This window comes from Rattus norvegicus, chromosome 15, assembly GCF_036323735.1.
Source record: "Rattus norvegicus strain BN/NHsdMcwi chromosome 15, GRCr8, whole genome shotgun sequence".
Taxonomy (NCBI): domain Eukaryota; kingdom Metazoa; phylum Chordata; class Mammalia; order Rodentia; family Muridae; genus Rattus; species Rattus norvegicus.
In genome coordinates, this window is record NC_086033.1 from 26514140 (window position 1) to 26531114 (window position 16975).

Consider the following 16975-nt stretch of genomic DNA (forward strand, 5'->3'; position numbering starts at 1 on the left):
AACTTAAAGACATTGTTGAAAGGGCCTTTTGTTCTCCCTTTGAGTGCTTCACTGTGAGGGAGCACTAACAAATCAGGGTGGAAATCACATTGGCTACTCTAACTAGATTCCTAATAGAAACGTAGCAGCATTCGAGCACAGAGGATCACAGTGGAACTGCTCCCTACAGTTGTTAGAAGTGGTGTTTATTTTGCTACAGGATGAAAATAAAACAAAACAAGAGGAAACTTCGAAGCCAGAGTCACAGCTGGATCTTCGAGTCCAGGAGCTGCTAAAGTTGATCTGTAACGTGCAGACCATGGAAGAGATGATGATTGAGATGAAGTATGACACCAAGAGGGCCCCACTCGGTAGGACTCAGACTCTGCCCCAGCCCCTCATTGTCCTGTCTCTGCAGTGAGCAATCTCATCTCTAGTTGCAGTTTACTGAAAGTCCTGAGTGAGGGAAACGGGATCGAGAAGGGGGTTGCGAGGAATTGACTTGTTATTGGGCAGGGATATACACTATACAAGGATGGGACCCTACTCTGGAGTCTGATCTCTGGCTGGGCCTCCAGGAAAACTGACAGTGGCGCAGATCAAGGCAGGCTACCAGTCTCTCAAGAAGATTGAGGATTGTATCCGTGCTGGCCAGCATGGGCGAGCGCTTGTTGAGGCATGTAATGAATTCTACACCAGGATCCCTCATGACTTTGGGTAAGGTCGTGCTATCTCTTTACTTTGCTCTTCTACTCGTGCCGTAAGCGGCCACAGAGGCTATGGTTCTCTTAATTTTTTATTTGTCATCTTAAATAGAACTGGATCCAGTATGATTTATAGCTAGCTTAGAATAAGGGACGCTAGCACTCAGGAGGCAGGGAAAAGCTACTTAGTGAGTTTGAGGTCAGCCTTGACTCTTACCTCAAGGACAAAACAAAAGAAATATGGGGCATAATTTCCCAACTTATTAGAACTGTATTCCTGACCAAGTGAATGCTACCAACTCAAGAGAGAATGGACCCCGACCCCACAAAATAAAAAATGAAACGCTTAAAATGCAAAAACATGAAAAGCCTATATCTAGCCACTGAGAAAACACCTTGCAAATCCTACCCCTTCTGTTCTTTAAGAAGGCTATAATCTCACAAATACCACCTTTCTGAATCCAAATGACTGGTTTATATACTTGGGCTTTGAAGTCTTCACAGGTCTCTCTCTTTCAAATAGGAAACCCTTTGTTTCTTTATTTGTTTACTTGTTTGTTTTGAGACAAAAGTGTCTCTATGTAGTTCTAGCTGTCCTGGAACTCACTCTGCAGACCAGGCTGGCCTTGAACTCAACTCACATCTTCCTACCCCTCCTCCTGAGTCTGGGATTAAAGGTATACACCACCAGGGCCAGCTCTTTTCTCTTTAGTAAGAAGACAAATATCAGTTTTCCAAGGACCTGTTTTTCAGTCATGCATCTTGTATCCACAAATCAGACTGCTCATTGTGATGGTATCTGTCCTTAGACTCTCCATCCCTCCTGTAATCCGGACAGAGAAAGAACTGTCAGACAAAGTAAAACTGCTGGAGGTGAGGTGTGAATGCTTTTGTAAGTTTCCAGTCTCTTCTCCTGAGTTCCTTCGCACTGATTCTTTATTTCATTTTCTTAGGCATTGGGAGACATTGAAATTGCCCTTAAGCTGGTGAAGTCAGAGCGCCAAGGCCTAGAACACCCACTGGACCAACACTATAGAAACCTACGTTGTGCTTTGCGTCCTCTGGACCATGAAAGTCATGAGTTCAAAGTAATAAAAACAGTCATTTATCTTCACAGTCTTACTCCAGTCAAACCTGTCCTTCCCATCCCTGTATTTACCAGCAACTTGGGAATGTAGAGCTCTTTCTAACTCATTGTGAGGCTTGTTTGGTTGGGGACAGAAAGTTCTGCCAGCTTCAGAAGCCCTGCGTCCTTCAGCTCAGTCCAGTCTCTTACGGAGTGCACATTTGCTATTCGTAATTCTTTTCCATAGGTGATTTCCCAGTACTTACAGTCTACCCATGCTCCTACACATAAGGACTATACTATGACCTTGCTGGAAGTTTTCGAAGTAGAGAAGGAAGGGGAGAAAGAGGCCTTCAGAAAGGACCTTCCTAACAGGTCTGAGTCAGCTCTGGGCTGAGTAGGCATTTCCTTGGCTGAAAGGCAGTGAAGGAACTTGGAGGGTGGCAGAGGCAGTTCTGTGTTGGTTTGTCTTGTATTTGCGATTGATGTTTGCAAGAGAAAAGAAAACTAATGGCTCTTTCTTAGGATGCTGCTCTGGCATGGTTCCAGGCTGAGTAACTGGGTGGGGATCCTGAGCCACGGACTTAGAGTCGCCCCACCTGAGGCTCCCATCACAGGTTATATGGTAAGTAGAGATTGAAGGCTAGGAGCCCAAAGGGAGAAGAAAACGGACAATAATAACTTTGGTCTCCCACCCAGGATTAGGTGGTACTTCTTGGAAAGAGTTAAAATCTCTCACTAAAAACCACATTGCTGTTTTGCTGTGTCCCTCTTTCTTTAAATTCTAAAAAGATATGTCTTTTCTCCCCAAAGGCAAAAGTCTAGCTGTTTTTGTTGTCTCTTGAACTGATAGGGAAAGGACAGTGGGGGAGGGAGTATGTTGTGTTTATGAGAACAGAGCCTCATATTCAATGCTGTCTTCCTCCTCATAGAGTTTTGTTTGGTTGATTGGTTGGGGTTGGTTGGTTGGTTTTTTTGGTTTTGGTTTTGGTTTGAGACAGGGTTTCGCTGTGTAGTCTGCAACGTGCTGTGTAGACCAGGTTGCACTCAGACTCAGAGATCTGCCTGCTTCTGCCTTCTGAGTGCAGGACTAAAAGGTGTCCACCATGCCAGGGCCTTCTCATGGAGTGGATTAGGCAGCTGATCTCCAGTTCTGTTGATTTATTTCAGTTTGGGAAAGGAATCTACTTTGCTGACATGTCGTCCAAGAGTGCCAATTACTGCTTTGCTTCTCGCCTGAAGAATACAGGATTGCTTCTTCTGTCAGAGGTAAGGCAAAGGGCACAGCTACGATCTCTAATTTATTGTCAGATTTTTCATTGAGAAAATTTGACTTTGGGTTCAAGAAATTCACGTGGAATGGCATTCCCATTGCATTAGACTCTTCTGCTAAAGTAAAGGAATAAAATGCCAATCAGAACGTTCTGGGTGGCTCCAGAAGCACCTATTCTTGCCCGGGTACAGCAGGCATTCTGGGATCTCTTGCTTTGCAGGTAGCTCTGGGTCAGTGTAATGAACTGCTGGAGGCCAACCCTAAGGCAGAAGGATTGCTTCAGGGCAAGCATAGCACCAAGGGGATGGGAAAGATGGCTCCCAGCCCTGCCCACTTCATCACCCTGTAAGTATTCTGAACTGAGGCTGCTGGAAGACGTACTTCTAATTGTTAAGAATCAATCTACTGTCTATTTCAACTCTGGACAAAATGCTGATTTTGACATATTTTCTTCTACTTGGCAGGAATGGGAGTACAGTGCCCTTAGGACCAGCAAGTGACACAGGAATTCTCAATCCAGAGGGGTACACCCTCAACTACAATGAGTTTATTGTTTATAGCCCCAGCCAGGTCCATATGCGATACCTTCTAAAGATTCAATTTAATTTTCTGCAGCTGTGGTGAATGTTGATCAAACAAGCCAGAGAGAATCTCATCTTCAAACAAAAACCAAGCAATACTTTGTTCTTAAACTTTTTGATATTTTGTTTAATAAAATCGTATAAATCTTAACTATGGCTTCTTTGGGTTTTACCTCTCCAAGCACTCATTCCTTGTGTTGTGCACGCCTGTGTGCACACATGGAGGTTAGCGGAAGGTGTTGGATGTGTGCACTAGCACTCTGCACACTCCCCTTGATACAGGGCTCTGAATCTGGAGAAAGGCTGATGCTTAGCAAGTCCCAGCCCTTCAGTCCTTTGCCCTCCAATGCTGGATTACAGGCAGTGCAGCCACACTCTGCTTTTTTTAAGATTTATTTTTAAGAATGTGTATGTGTGTCTGAAGTATCTGTGTGCAGCCAGTGCATTTATTAACTAAGTCACTACACTGGCCCCTCATTTTGTCTTTTAAGACAGGATCTCACTGTAGATACCCAGCTGTCTTAGAACTGGCTACGTAGGCCAGGATGGCCTAGATTTCAAGAGAAAGCCTCCTTCCTTGGCCTCCTAACACAGTCACATGCTATGCTTTACAGTAATGTTTACAGAGTCAGACATGGTATCACACACCTTTAATCCCAGCACTTGGGAGGTGAGGAAGGAGTTTGACAGAACTCTGAGTTCAAGGACAGAACGTCATAAGTAAGTATCAATGTAAATCTGTGACATGATTATTCCACTTGTCAGCATGTAAGCTTTATCGACTTCATTGTGGTTTCATTTTTCCTTTGTTCTTCAGAATAGGGTTTCTCTATATAATTCTGGTTGTCCTGGAACTCTTCCTATAGACCAGGCTAGCCTCGAATTAAAAATCTACCTCCCAAATGCCCCTGCCTCTGAACAGAAATTATGAGTACCATAGCTGACTCTTTTAAAAGAACACTTGATGAAAAGATCTATTTTTATTTTATGTGTATGAGTGCTTTGGCTACATGTACACCTGTGTACCACATGTGTGCAGTGCCTATGGAGGCCAGAGAGGGCGATGGACTTCCTGGAACTGGAGTTACAGCGAGCTGTAAGCCACCATGTAGGGACCGAGACTCAAAACCCAGTCCTCTGTATGAGTGGCCAGTGCTCTTAACCATAGAGTCATCTCTCCAGCTCCATGAACTTCAATTTGAGGGAGAAATAGGTTTGTGATTTTGTTCAAGAATGCCAATTAGTCTATTAATGAGTGCTTACAAGTTGAATGTAAAGTCAAAAGACTCTGCCTTTGATGCCTCGACTTCTCCCTCTGGCCAGTTAGCTCTGGGGAGAGGACTGTGTCTGTGACAGGAACCTAGCACCGTCCTAGGTCTGTCTGTTTCTTCCTAAATGCTCACAAGTCTACTGACTTTAACTCATTCTTACCTCCTCCCATGATCAAACAAGAGCCCCTCAGGTCTCATCAAGCTAAGTACTGGTCACCAAGAGTCTTCCTCCCTTCTGACCAGAATGGAACCTTAGAACTTAGGCCAGAAAGGGACACAGGAATAGAGCCTACCTATTAAAGATGTGGCTCATTTTCTTGCGGTTCTTATAAGAATGAATGTTAAATTGGGAAAGAGCATTCATATCCTTCCCTGTTGATCTAAATCCACTAGAGAAGACAAGCAGGCTTACACGTTAGATCTTCCAACACTTTATTTTATAACCTTATTAAGAATATAGACACTGGTGTCTTCAGGTGACCATCATCCGGTGACACCATCTTTGTCCTGATTCTTCATCTTCATTCCCAAGATAGAAAATACAAGTTTCCTTGTGCATCTCCCACAGCAAGCTGCAGGGGAGAGCTGGGCTCCATCCAAGGTTCCAGACAGCTCACCGGCCCTTCACATCGGAACAAGCCGAGCTGAGGCAGGAACAGAAATGGGGGAGGTGAGGCTATCAGCCTGCGGTCTCCTTATTACCTTTCTCTCAAATAAATACCTTAGGCCACCCCAAGAGAGAGTGAAGAAAACAACTTTCATCTCTTTTTCACACCTTATCCTACATTCGTTTTCTTGCACTAGTCCCTTCTTAGCTTGTGCACACACGTACACACACACAGACCCACACTTACCAGCTGCATACTGGGTCTCTCCCACAGCTTAACATCTCTGTCCTCTGAAGCAGTCACCAGCAATCCGGGCAGCACATGGAGGGCCGTGACAGAGCCCAAGTGAATCTCGGAGAGGAGGAGAACAGCATGAGTTCTCAGGGAGGCCTTTCAATGACAGAAGCAGCAAGGGCTGCTGCGTCAGATTTGGAACTGCCTCCCTCCAAGCTCACCTTTTTACACTGCCGTGCCTTTAAATGTGTGGGTTCTACCCAGCTATCCATGCAGAATAAGCCTGGGGACGAATCTGTCCCCGGAGTTCGACTTTTAGGGTTTCTTGATTTTTTCTGCCAGATGTTATCTACGACCCACTCTCCTTCTGGGGTACACTCAGATAAGTTCCACAGCATCCCATCAGAGGTAGCACACAAAAGCGAGGACCCTGCCATTTTAAGAGCAGAGTTAGCCAGGGCTCAGGCCTTTAGGACCCACCAGCCTCCCCTAAGCCAGCCCAGAAAGACCACTCTGGTCCTTCTACTGCCACTAACCAGACTCAGGTTCAGCCTGAGTGATTGATACTGGGGACCCATTAGGATTATTTAAGTTCAGATTGAAGTCCAGGGTCTTTTCAAACTTCCCTGACTCCTCCTGCTCCTGTGAAGGGATAGGTGGATAGGTAACTTTGTTTAGTTCATGACACAATTCCACTACCAAAGCTCTAAGATAGTCAGGATATATATATTATATATATATATATATATATATATACATATTTTATATATTTTTTTTAAAAAACCACAAACAAAAGACAAAAACCAAAAACCCACCACACCTGCGAATAAAGTATGTGCATCAAATGGACGCATGCAGAATCCACTCATGAAGTCCCCTGAGGTGGAGCTGGGGAACATTTCTAACATCTGATGTTGTTCTCATGCCCCATCCCAATTGGTAGGAGAGACCCCAAAGCTGGCAGCAGATTTTAGTGTCATGATGTACTCCAATTATTACAAACTCCACTTAAGTGAGATCTCGGTAGTGTGGACATGTTTTGTGTCTGGCTTCCTTTGCAGACCAATATGTCTGTGTTTTCCCATGTGTCAACACTCAGTGTCATGTTCTGCCTTTTCCATCACACAGCTATATGCTGAGTTACATGTCCAGGTATGGCTATGTTGAATTAAGCTGACACGGATGTGCCTGTGCCTGTGCCTGGCATTTGGGGACTATGTCCACTTACTTCACTTAAGTACGTATTTAGGAACAGAATCACTGCTACTTAGACAGACTTTGTAGGTGACTTAGTAGGTATCAGATTGGGATTTCTTAAACTTTCCAGAAACAAGAGACCTCAGGAATCTCGGAAATGAAATCTAGCTCTGACAGAACCCCAATCAGTTAAGTGTAAAGCATCTCTGAGGTAACTGCACCATGCGCCATGACAGAAACATAATGTAGCCCTTGACCTCAAAATGCTAACACTGACAGAGGTCAAAAAAAAAAAATCACAATTAAGAAAACTAGGACACAGGCCTGAAATGGTGGCTGGCACAAGCCTTTAATCCCAGAATTAGGGAGGAGTATCTCTGAGTTCTAAACCAGCCTGCCTGCTATATGGAGTGAGTCCCCAGACAGGACAGCCAGGGCTGCACAGAAAGCCTGGGGGGTGGGGGGAATAGAGGATTAGAGAGATGGCTCGGCAGGTAGGAGTAATTGCCAGCAAGCTGAACAACTGAGTAACTCTGAGTTTGCTCTCTAGAACCCACACAGTAGGAGAGAACTAACCTCAACAAGTTGTCTTCTAACTTCCACAAACATACTATGGCTTACAAGTGCCCCCAAACACACACACACACACACACACACACACACACACACACACACACACACACAAATAATTTAAAGATGAAAAAAAGAACTGAGCACAGTGTCACACATCTCCTAGCACTCAGGAAGCAGAGGCAAGCAGGTATCAGTGAGCTCCAGGTCAGTCATGGCTACATAATGAGCCCTTGCCTCAAAATGACTGGAAGGAAGGGAAGAAGGAAAGGAGGGAGGGAGGGAGGGATGAAGGGAGGGGAAGGAGAAAGGAATAGAAAGAAGGGAAGGAAGGAAGGAAGGAAAAAAGGAAGGAAGGAAGGAAAAAGGAAGGAAGGAAAAAGGAAGGAAGGAAGGAAGGAAAAGGGAGGAAGGAAGGAAGGAAAAAAGGAAAAAGGAAGGAAGGAAAAAGGAAGGAAGGGAGAGGGAAGAAAAAGAAAACAAGAAAGGCAAAGAAAAAGAGAGAAGAACAAGAGAAAGGAAGAATGAAGGAAAGAAAGACCTCCTAGGTTTCTGACTTGCAAAAAATTTTACAACTCTGTTTCGCATAGTGAAGTCTTACATGGAAACTCGCATCCAAAGATTGCTCCAGGGGAAGAGCACTGAGAGCACTGGAGCCACCTGCCTTTCCCTCCCCATATCCTCCACGATGGGATCCAGTGTTTAAATGCATTGGTTCTATGCAAATGTTCGTTTTAACACACCCAAACAGGGCTCACCAAGATAGAAAGAGATCCAGAGTTTCCCTGCTGCAGGTAAAACAGGCCATAGTCTTTGCTGGTGCACAGTATAGAAGAATGCACTGCATACCTCCTGCTGTTTATAAGAAAGGAAGAGACTGAGCCCAGGACTGCCTCTCCAGGCCCCAGTGCTTTACCCTGAGTCCGACTCAGTCTCAGGGTAACCACTAACCCACTTCTTCTCCTTCTTTTCAACCCAAGAGGAAAAGGCATTTTTAGATCTTACCAGATCGAAGATGGAGTAGACCCGGGCTTCATCTGTAGCAATTCTACATCCTCTTTCATCAAAATGAGAGACTGGCCGTCAGGCGCCAGGGCCATACCTGTCAAGACTCCCAAGTCCTCCTGCAGAACTCTCTTCAGATAAAGTCTGTAGTGCAGAAGACACAAACAAACCGAGAAGGGCAATCCCTAAGCTAACCTTTCAGATGCTCAAGTATTCCTCATGAATGTACTTTCCTATACTCTCCTCACGAATGAAGTATAAAACATGCTGACCTGCCCTGGATATCCGCTCCTAACCATTTGTGTGCATGCTTGCCTGCTCCTGTACTGGGATCAGACCCAGAGCCTCTGGCAGGATTCAGACAAGCACTCGAGCACTGAGCTCTATTCCCAACACCTGTCCTCCTTATGTCAACATCCACCATCATTCTCCCTTACTTGCTCGAGAGAAGATGCTCTAACATTGCTGTCTTTTACTTCCATCTATAAGTTCTGTGGGGCTGGAGAGCTGGCTCAGTGGTTAAGAGCACTGACTGCTCTTCCAGAGGACCTGAGTTCAATTCCCAGCAACCACATGGTGGCTCACAACCATCTGTAATGAGATCTGATGCCCTCTTCTGGCCTGCAGGCATGCATGCAGGCAGAACACTGTATGCATAATAAATAAATAAATATTTAAAAAAAAATGAGTTCTGTGGATGCTTCCTCTGTAACACAGAGGCCTCCAACCTCAGCACAATTGACTCCATAATGGCAGTGCCCTTTAGGCTGGGAAACTCAGCAGAAAGGCCTAATCCTTTAGTTCTGGAAAAGTATCTATGTGTACTAACTTTGCCTTTTGGCTTCTGCAGTTCCGCTTCTGGCTAACTGTTCTTGTTAACTGAAATATGTCAACCCAAGGGATTTTTTTGTGCTTAAAAGCTCACCCTGAGGGGTTGGGGATTTAGCTCAGTGGCAGAGCACTTGCCTAGCAAGCGCAAGGCCCTGGGTTCGGTCCCCAGCTCCGAAAAAAAAAAAAAAAAAAAGAATTAAAAAAAAAAAAAAAAAAAAAAAAGCTCACCCTGAGAGAGGCTCGGGATCCCAAATACCCAGTGTAGTCTCTGACCAGCAATAAAGACTTTCTTTTTTTTTTTTTTTTTTTTGGTTCTTTTTTTCGGAGCTGGGGACCGAACCCAGGGCCTTGCGCTTCCTAGGTAAGCGCTCTACCACTGAGCTAAACCCCCAGCCCCAATAAAGACTTTCTATTGGCTTAGACCTGTGCCCAAGTAGTGTTCTCTGGTGGATACCCCACAACACCTTCAGCACACGCTCAGTTTTGCATCTTCTCCTGTCTACCGCCCAGGCCAGGGCCCCTATTAAGTCTTTCTACAAGGCAGAGCAGAGCTGTACAAGGTCTCCCTACCTTCACCATCTCTTTACCACTCTATCCTCTTCCCTACCATCATGTCCCTGCTCTAAAACTCAGATCACAGAGCAGGGCATTGACCAACGCTGGAGTCTGTGTTGGGCATGTGTGGGCACTGCTTGATTCCAGTATCAAACCCCCAAAGAATAAAGTGTGGGCTCTTGGTGCTGCCTTCTAGGAATTTAGCAGGAATTTGACATTGGGCTAGGACAAGGAAGTAGGCTCAAGGTAAATACAGCTGAGGAACGTATGATATTCTTTTTATCTTGGTCATCCTAACAAGCCTTTACACAGTCACCATGGGACTTTGTTTATTGCTTTGTCTGACTACTTTGCCTTTGATCTAAGAACTGACCCTATTCTTTGTATGTACCCAGAATGATATAAAAGCAGACAGGAAAAAAAAGAAACCTGCTTCAGCTTCAGCACTGGCTGGAGTCATGTTATAATGTTGTCTAATTGTCTTTTCTCTCTTTAATCCTCACTGAGACCCTGTTGACTGACTGAGCTGGCTTGGTCAATAAAGCCAGACCGTGGCTGGCACATGTCTTTAATCCCAGCATTCAGGAGGCAGAAGCAGGTGGATCTCTGAGTTTGATGCCAACCTGATCTACACAGCAATTTCCAAGATATCTAGGAGCACACAGAAACTCTGCTTTGAAAAGCAAAAGCAAAACAAACAAATAAATAAAAACAATTCACTGGTAGCACACTGTCTGGCCCAGAACTTGTCATCAAGTAGGTATTTAAGAATCATTCATGGAGAGATGACTCAGTGGGTTAAGAGCACTGACTGCTCTTCCAGAGGTCCTGAGTTCAAATCCCAGCAAATACATGGTGGCTCACAACCATCTGTCATGGGATCAGATGCCCTCTTCTGGTGTGTCAGACACACCTACAGTGTACTCATATAAATAAAATAAATAAATCTTAAAAAAAAAAAAGAATTATTCATTTAAACTTACAAGACCGAGGCAGGCGAGAGGGCTTAGTGGGTAAGGGCACTTGCCAACAAGCCTGACTACCTGACTTTGATCGCCTGAACCCACATGTTGGTAGGTGAGCCAATTCCCTCAGATTGTTCTCTGACCCCTGAGCACACAGATGAAGACTATAAAGACAGAACAAACGAGAAAGGCACTACTTTGGCTAACCTCCCTCAGGCTACTCAACTCCACAGGGGCTACTCACAAATAAAGTAGTAGGAAGCAAAATGACTTTGCTGCCCCAATTCCTTGCCACATATACACACAGAGATCAATAAAACAACCAATAAAGCCAGGGGCAGCTGACATCCTATCACAGTCCCACCCGAAGGCAGGCATAGAAAGATCATATAACAAAATCCTGGTATACGTAGCCATTCCCATCAGCGGCTGCCTTGCTTCACCTGAAATTGGTGCATGTTGAACCTTTCCTCAGTTCCACTTGCCACTCACTGACATTTTCATTAGCACTGAGAACAAAGAATGCATTTGCGGAGCACCAGATCAGGTCACTGACGCGGCCTGGAGCCTGTGTACGAAGCAGGTTTAGTTCAGTACTTTTGAAGGACGAGCATAAACCTTTCACCTCCCAGGCATGCAGGCAAAACTCCAACCCACAGAGGTTCCATTAAACACACGGGTGGACAGAATTCATATAGACCAAGATACCCGTGCCGTAGCCACAGCCTGCGCTTTCTGCCACAGCGTTAGTTCCCCAGCTTCATTTCCAGACACCACCAGAGAACCATCTGGTGCCCACGCCACAGCGGTGATGACCGCAGAACTCCTAGGTTTGCAGGTATCATCTGGAGAAGAAAGGAGAGAACGCACTAAGAACTCTGCACTGGGCTCTCAGGAGCGGTGCACTCCTTTAATCCTAGCACCAGGGACCTCTCTGAGTCTAAGGCCAGCCTGGTCTATATAGCAAGTTCTAGGCTGGCTAAGCCTACAGAGTGAGACACTGGACACATAGAGAGAGGGAGAGGAAGAGGGAAAGGGAGGGGAAGGGGGAGGGGAGAAGGAATGGAGAGGGAAAGGGAGGGGAAGGGGGAGGGGGAGAGGGAGGGGAGAGGGAAAGGGAGGGGAAGGGGGAGGGGAGAGGGAAAGGGAGGGGGAGAACAAAATTGGGCAACTGGATGGGTGGATGGGATAAAGAGTTATTAGGCTACCCTGGTATCCCTTGTTCCACTCACCTTCCTTTATATGACCTCCCTCTCCCCCTCCCTCACCTGCTTCCTTAGGGATCTGCCAGAGTCGTACAGAGCTATTGTCTGAGGTCAGCAGGAGGCCTGAGGCCTCTGAAGCAGCAGCAGCTGTGACTGGACCACTGTGTCCCTGCAGGGTATGTATTTGGCACACCTAGGAAGAAGAGGGTTGCAAAGGTCATCCCGTACACCTTCTCTGTCACGTCCCTACTCCAGTTCTTGCAGAGAACTCACCAACAGGGGATGCCACAGCTTTGTGGCCCCATCCAGTCCAACAGTCACCACCAGAAGCTCTGATCCAGGCTGTCCAGCTGAAAAGACAGGGAAACCAACTCAGAGGGAATGGCTAGGCCCAGTGTCAAAGGCCTATAACGGAGGGCTGGCCTAGCAAGCACCAGTCCTAGGTTTAAACTCTAGTACTGAAAAAGAGGAACAGGAAATGGAAGAGGAGGAAATAAAGGGGGAAAAGGGGAAAGGCTAGCAGGTCGATACCTGGACGGGGTTCCAGAGCAGCCGCACACTGGCTAATGGGTCCGGAATGGGCAGGGATGCTGGTCAGCTCCACACCCTGACGGTCCCACACTTTCAAGGTCCCATCCCGACTCACAGATACAATGTGTTCCTCCTGTCCGCAGATCACAGAGTCAGAGGACAGTCATGGTGGGCAGGACATGGGAAGTAGTTTAGCAGCCTGGGACCGCACTAGCCTGAAGTATGCATACCACTGTCTTGTAATAATTCTCCTGGCAGCCTGAGACCCTGACCTGCATGTACTAAGCATACTCCCCTCTCCAAACCACACACCAAACAACCCTGTCACCAGCCCAAGTCCCCCACGTGCCCAGAGCTGCCCACGCTCCTCTCTGTGAACAATGGAAGACATTTCTCTTCCCGATAACATCCGTCAAACATAGACAGGTTCCATCCCATCCTACTCTCTTCTGTCTGGGTATGAAGGCAGTAGGACTGATCTGGCCCGAACTGGTTTTGGATGCATGCGTAATAAAGCAATCTGTCACTATCTGGTGTGCATGTGATTAAAAGCAGATACACCGTGGCAAATGACATATGCATCAAGTGAAAGCGTATTTAATCCAAGTCTCTCGATAACAATAGAGAACCACTCAGACTATACCCTATACCCCTAGGAATCCAGCTCCTCCCTCTTTCAGACCTTACCCTTCACTCAGGACAGCATGTCTTTTTGCTTGTTTGTTTTTTGAGTCAGGGTTTCTCTGTTTAGTCCTGATTGTTCGGGAATTTACTCTATAGATCAGGCTGACCTTGAATTCATAGATATCCACCTGTCTCTGAGTGCTGGGATTAAAGGCATGCACGACACTGCCCAGAGGCAGCATATCTTACCTATGTATTAACTTGCTTTGCATAAAATGATCTCTCTGCTTTCATAGTCTATGTGTATGTGCTTTTTTTTTTTTATTTTAATTGGTAGGGGAGGCGTTGTGTGCACATGAGTGGAGGTGCCCAAGGAGAACAGAGGCTTCAAGGTCTCCCTGGAGATACATGGGTGTTGGGAATTGAATGCAGGTCTTCTGGAAGCGTTCTTACTGCTGAACCATCTCTCCAGCCCATTCTGCATGTGCTTTTATTTAATTCCTGATTAAGACACCAAGAACTTAGAAAATACCTGGTTAAGACCTCTGGCCCCTCCAGAGAGGGAAAGGTAAACATCAGAAACTTGTAAGATGTAAAAGGCTGAGGGATGCAGAACTGTGGCGTTGAGTGGTTTGGAAAGTCTTGCCAGAAATCCATAACACTAGGAGGATGTGTTTTCACGTGCCACCCAGCACACCGACCATCAGGCCCAACACTGGAACCCAGTCCAAGTATCACAGTTTTACTATTTGCCACTGAGATTAGACACCTAGTGCATCCCATCTCCCAGATCCTCCCGGCCCTCCCAGAGAATGCTGGTGCAGTCCATCGCCTTACCACAGCAACCACAGCGCTCACGGCACTCTGGTGACCTGGGAACTGGCCAAGTTGCTGTCCTGCCTCTGGGTTCCAGAGTCCCACAGAGCCATCACTAGAGCAGGAGATCTGCAGTCACAAGTGAAAGGAACAAGAACATCAACATTCCTCTGGCATTTTTTTGTGTGACTTTGAGACAGGGTCTCACTAGGTAGCTCTGGTTGGCCTGGAACTCACTATGCTAGGATTAAAGGCATACAGCACCATGCCTGGGTCCTTTCTTATATCTTTTTTACAAACAACACAAGACTTCTACATAGGGAAAATGAACATCACAAACCCCAAGAAAATAATCTGAGATTAATTCTACGCCTTAGGAGCAAATAAATCATAGCTTCTCACTCTCAAATAAATCTTTCACTCTCAAGCATTCCAAAACTTTAGAGACAGTACTGTATCTTGTTAGGAACATGGGCTTTGGGGCTAGAAATGCCTATGGTTGCAAAACTACCCTGTTCTAGAAGATATGAATTTGCTCCTCAGCCCCCCAGACCAGGTAGCTTATAATGACCCGGAACTCCGGTTTTAGGGGATCCATCATTCTCTCCTGGCCTCAGGCACAGTACTCACATGCACAGACCCACAAAGACACACTTTTAAAGAGTTATTTTTAAAGATTTATTTATTTAATGTATGAGTACACTGTAGTTACTTTCAGACACACCAGAAGAGGGCATCGGATCCCATGACAGATGGTTGTGAGCCACCATGTGGTTGCTGGATCATCCTGTGAACTCAGGACCTCCGGAAGAGCAGTCAGTGCTCTTAACCATTTGCTGAGCCATCTCTCCAGCCCACAAATATTTTTTTAAAAAATGTAAGTCTTTAAAAAAGAGCACCTGGAGGGGGTTGGGGATTTAGCTCAGTGGTAGAGCACTTGCCTAGGAAGCGCAAGGCCCTGGGTTTGGTCCCCAGCTCTGAAAAAAAGAACCAAAAAAAAAAAAAAAAACAAAAACAAAAAACAAAACAAAAAAAAAAAAAACCCAAAAACACCTGGGGGCTGGAGAGATGGCTCAGTGGTTAAGAGCACCGACTGCTCTTCCAGAGGTCCTGAGTTCAATTCCCAGCAACCACATGGTGGCTCACAACCATCTGTAACGAGATCTGGTGCCCTCTTCTGGTGTATAGGTGTACTTGCAGGCAGAATGCTGTATACATAATAAATAAATCTTTAAAAAATAAAAATAAAAATAAAAAAGAGCACCTGCCTAGTATGTGCAAGGCCTTGGGTTCACTATCCAACACTGAAATAAGGCAGAGGGCTTTCTTATCAGAACATTTATTGGCTCTGAGATGGTAGAATGGCTCAGTGGGTAAAGCTGCTTACCACCAAGCCTAACAACCTAAGTTCAATCCCTAGAAACCATATGCAAAAAGAGAACACTGACTACTTACTACAAGTTGTCTTTTGACCTCCATGTGCATAGCATGGCACAATGGCACATCCCTCTGCACACGCTCACAGACGCACACAAAAGGGCAAGGAATGTAAATAAAAAGAGTGCCTCCCAGCTCAGCTTTATCTCTGGCATGACCTTAAAAATGCTTTTCTGGGGTCAATTTTCTTCTCTGGGAAGGAGACATAAAGGTAGGGTCTACTTTCCAGGGTACTGTAAAGATTAATTGTGGTAATAAACTATGTACGTAGCCAGCGAAGGTTAGCATGGCTATCATTAACAGATGCTAGGAAAAGTTTGAGACGCAGATTATGGTTTTCCCTCAGGATACTTGCTGGGCCCTGCTTACTCCTTCCCGTTCCTTCACTCACCAGGATGTTGTCTTTGGTCCACGTACAGCCAGTGATCCAGTCTCGATGACAGGACGAGAACGTGTGAATCAGGAGAGGGGCTTGGGCTACCTTGACGTCCCAGCAGAGGAGATTCTGGGAAGGTAAGGACGGGGACTCTTCAGGACACAGACCATGGAGTGCTGAAGCCATTTCAGAGAGGGGTTGTTTATATCTGACAATGTCTCATGAGGCCTAAGCTTGCCCGGGACTACCTCCCAAGCTAATGATCTGATCCTCGAGCCTTCATCTCCTAAGTACTGAGACCAAGGTAAGTGCCACCACACCTGGTTTCAAGCAGGGAGGTTTTTTTTTTTTTTTTTAAGATTTATTTATTTATTATATATAAGTACACTGTAGCTGTCTTCAGACACACCAGAAGAGGGCATCTGATCTCTTTACAGATGGTTGTGAGCCACCATGTGGTTGCTGGGAATTGAACTCATGACCTCTGGAAGAGCAGTCGGGTGCTCTTAACCGCTGAGCCATCTCTCCAGCCCAAGGGGAGGTTTTTTTAAGATTTATTCATTTATTATATATAAGTACACTGTAACTGTCTTCAGACACACCAGAAGAGGGCACTGGATTTCTTTACAGATGGTTGTGAGCCACCATGTGATTGCTGGGAATTGAACTCATGACCTCTGGAAGAGCAGTCGGGTGCTCTTAACCGCTGAGCCATCTCTCCAGCCCTCAAGCAGGGAGTTTTAAAGGAGAGAAAGCGTAAGGCATGCAGGTAGACCCATCTGCACATCTGACAGATCAAAAAGTTCAAGAGGGCAATGGGAAATAGACCATTCAGGAATCTGGGAACAGAGGGGCTGTGGGGCCCTGGGATTACATCCTTCTGTAGCTCACCCGATCCCTGCCCGCTGTGGCCAAGATGCGTCCATCCGGGCTGAAGCTACAGCAGCACACCGGCCCCTCGTGTCCCCGGAGTTCAGCCGCACAGGGCAACTCTTCTACTGCATGTGGCTGTGTCAGCAGCTGTCTTGGCCACAGTCGCACCGTGAAGTCCTCTGCGTTGATGAAACAGAAAGGGAAGTGCTTTCTGAAAGCAGAAGCTAGACTGGCCTAGGAGCCAGAGGAAACTGTGGAAGCAGAGCTCAGTGTC

At 46.0% G+C, this 16975-nt stretch overlaps 2 protein-coding genes across 11 annotated transcripts in view; one reads left to right on the forward strand and one right to left on the reverse strand.

Moving 5' to 3' along the window:
• The window catches only part of Parp2 (poly (ADP-ribose) polymerase 2), a 23172-nt gene extending 19418 nt beyond the window's left edge, over positions 1-3754 (forward strand). For 6 of the 8 annotated variants that reach the window (XM_063274097.1, XM_063274099.1, XM_063274098.1 and 3 more), the window contains 9 exons: positions 200-350; positions 558-696; positions 1493-1556; positions 1637-1771; positions 1997-2124; positions 2275-2374; positions 2920-3018; positions 3243-3367; positions 3487-3754. In XM_063274097.1, the coding sequence (XP_063130167.1) occupies positions 200-350; positions 558-696; positions 1493-1556; positions 1637-1771; positions 1997-2124; positions 2275-2374; positions 2920-3018; positions 3243-3367; positions 3487-3646 (1101 nt within the window). In that variant the 3' untranslated portion in view covers positions 3647-3754. Of the gene's footprint in view, positions 1-199; positions 351-557; positions 697-1492; positions 1557-1636; positions 1772-1996; positions 2125-2274; positions 2375-2919; positions 3019-3242; positions 3368-3486 lie in introns of those variants that run through there. The other 2 variants (NM_001106030.1, XR_010057803.1) reach the window with 2 other exon arrangements.
• Positions 3755-5289: 1535 nt separating this feature from the next.
• Positions 5290-16975, reverse strand: part of Tep1 (telomerase associated protein 1) — a 47645-nt gene continuing 35959 nt past the window's right edge. For all 3 annotated transcript variants that reach the window (NM_022591.2, XM_039093640.2, XM_039093642.1), the window contains 14 exon segments: positions 5290-5518; positions 5729-5833; positions 5938-6146; positions 6253-6358; positions 8242-8338; positions 8489-8632; positions 11283-11407; positions 11548-11684; positions 12108-12237; positions 12318-12394; positions 12576-12708; positions 14037-14144; positions 15844-15957; positions 16720-16880. In NM_022591.2, coding sequence (NP_072113.1) covers positions 5396-5518; positions 5729-5833; positions 5938-6146; positions 6253-6358; positions 8242-8338; positions 8489-8632; positions 11283-11407; positions 11548-11684; positions 12108-12237; positions 12318-12394; positions 12576-12708; positions 14037-14144; positions 15844-15957; positions 16720-16880 — 1769 coding nt within the window. In that variant the 3' untranslated portion in view covers positions 5290-5395.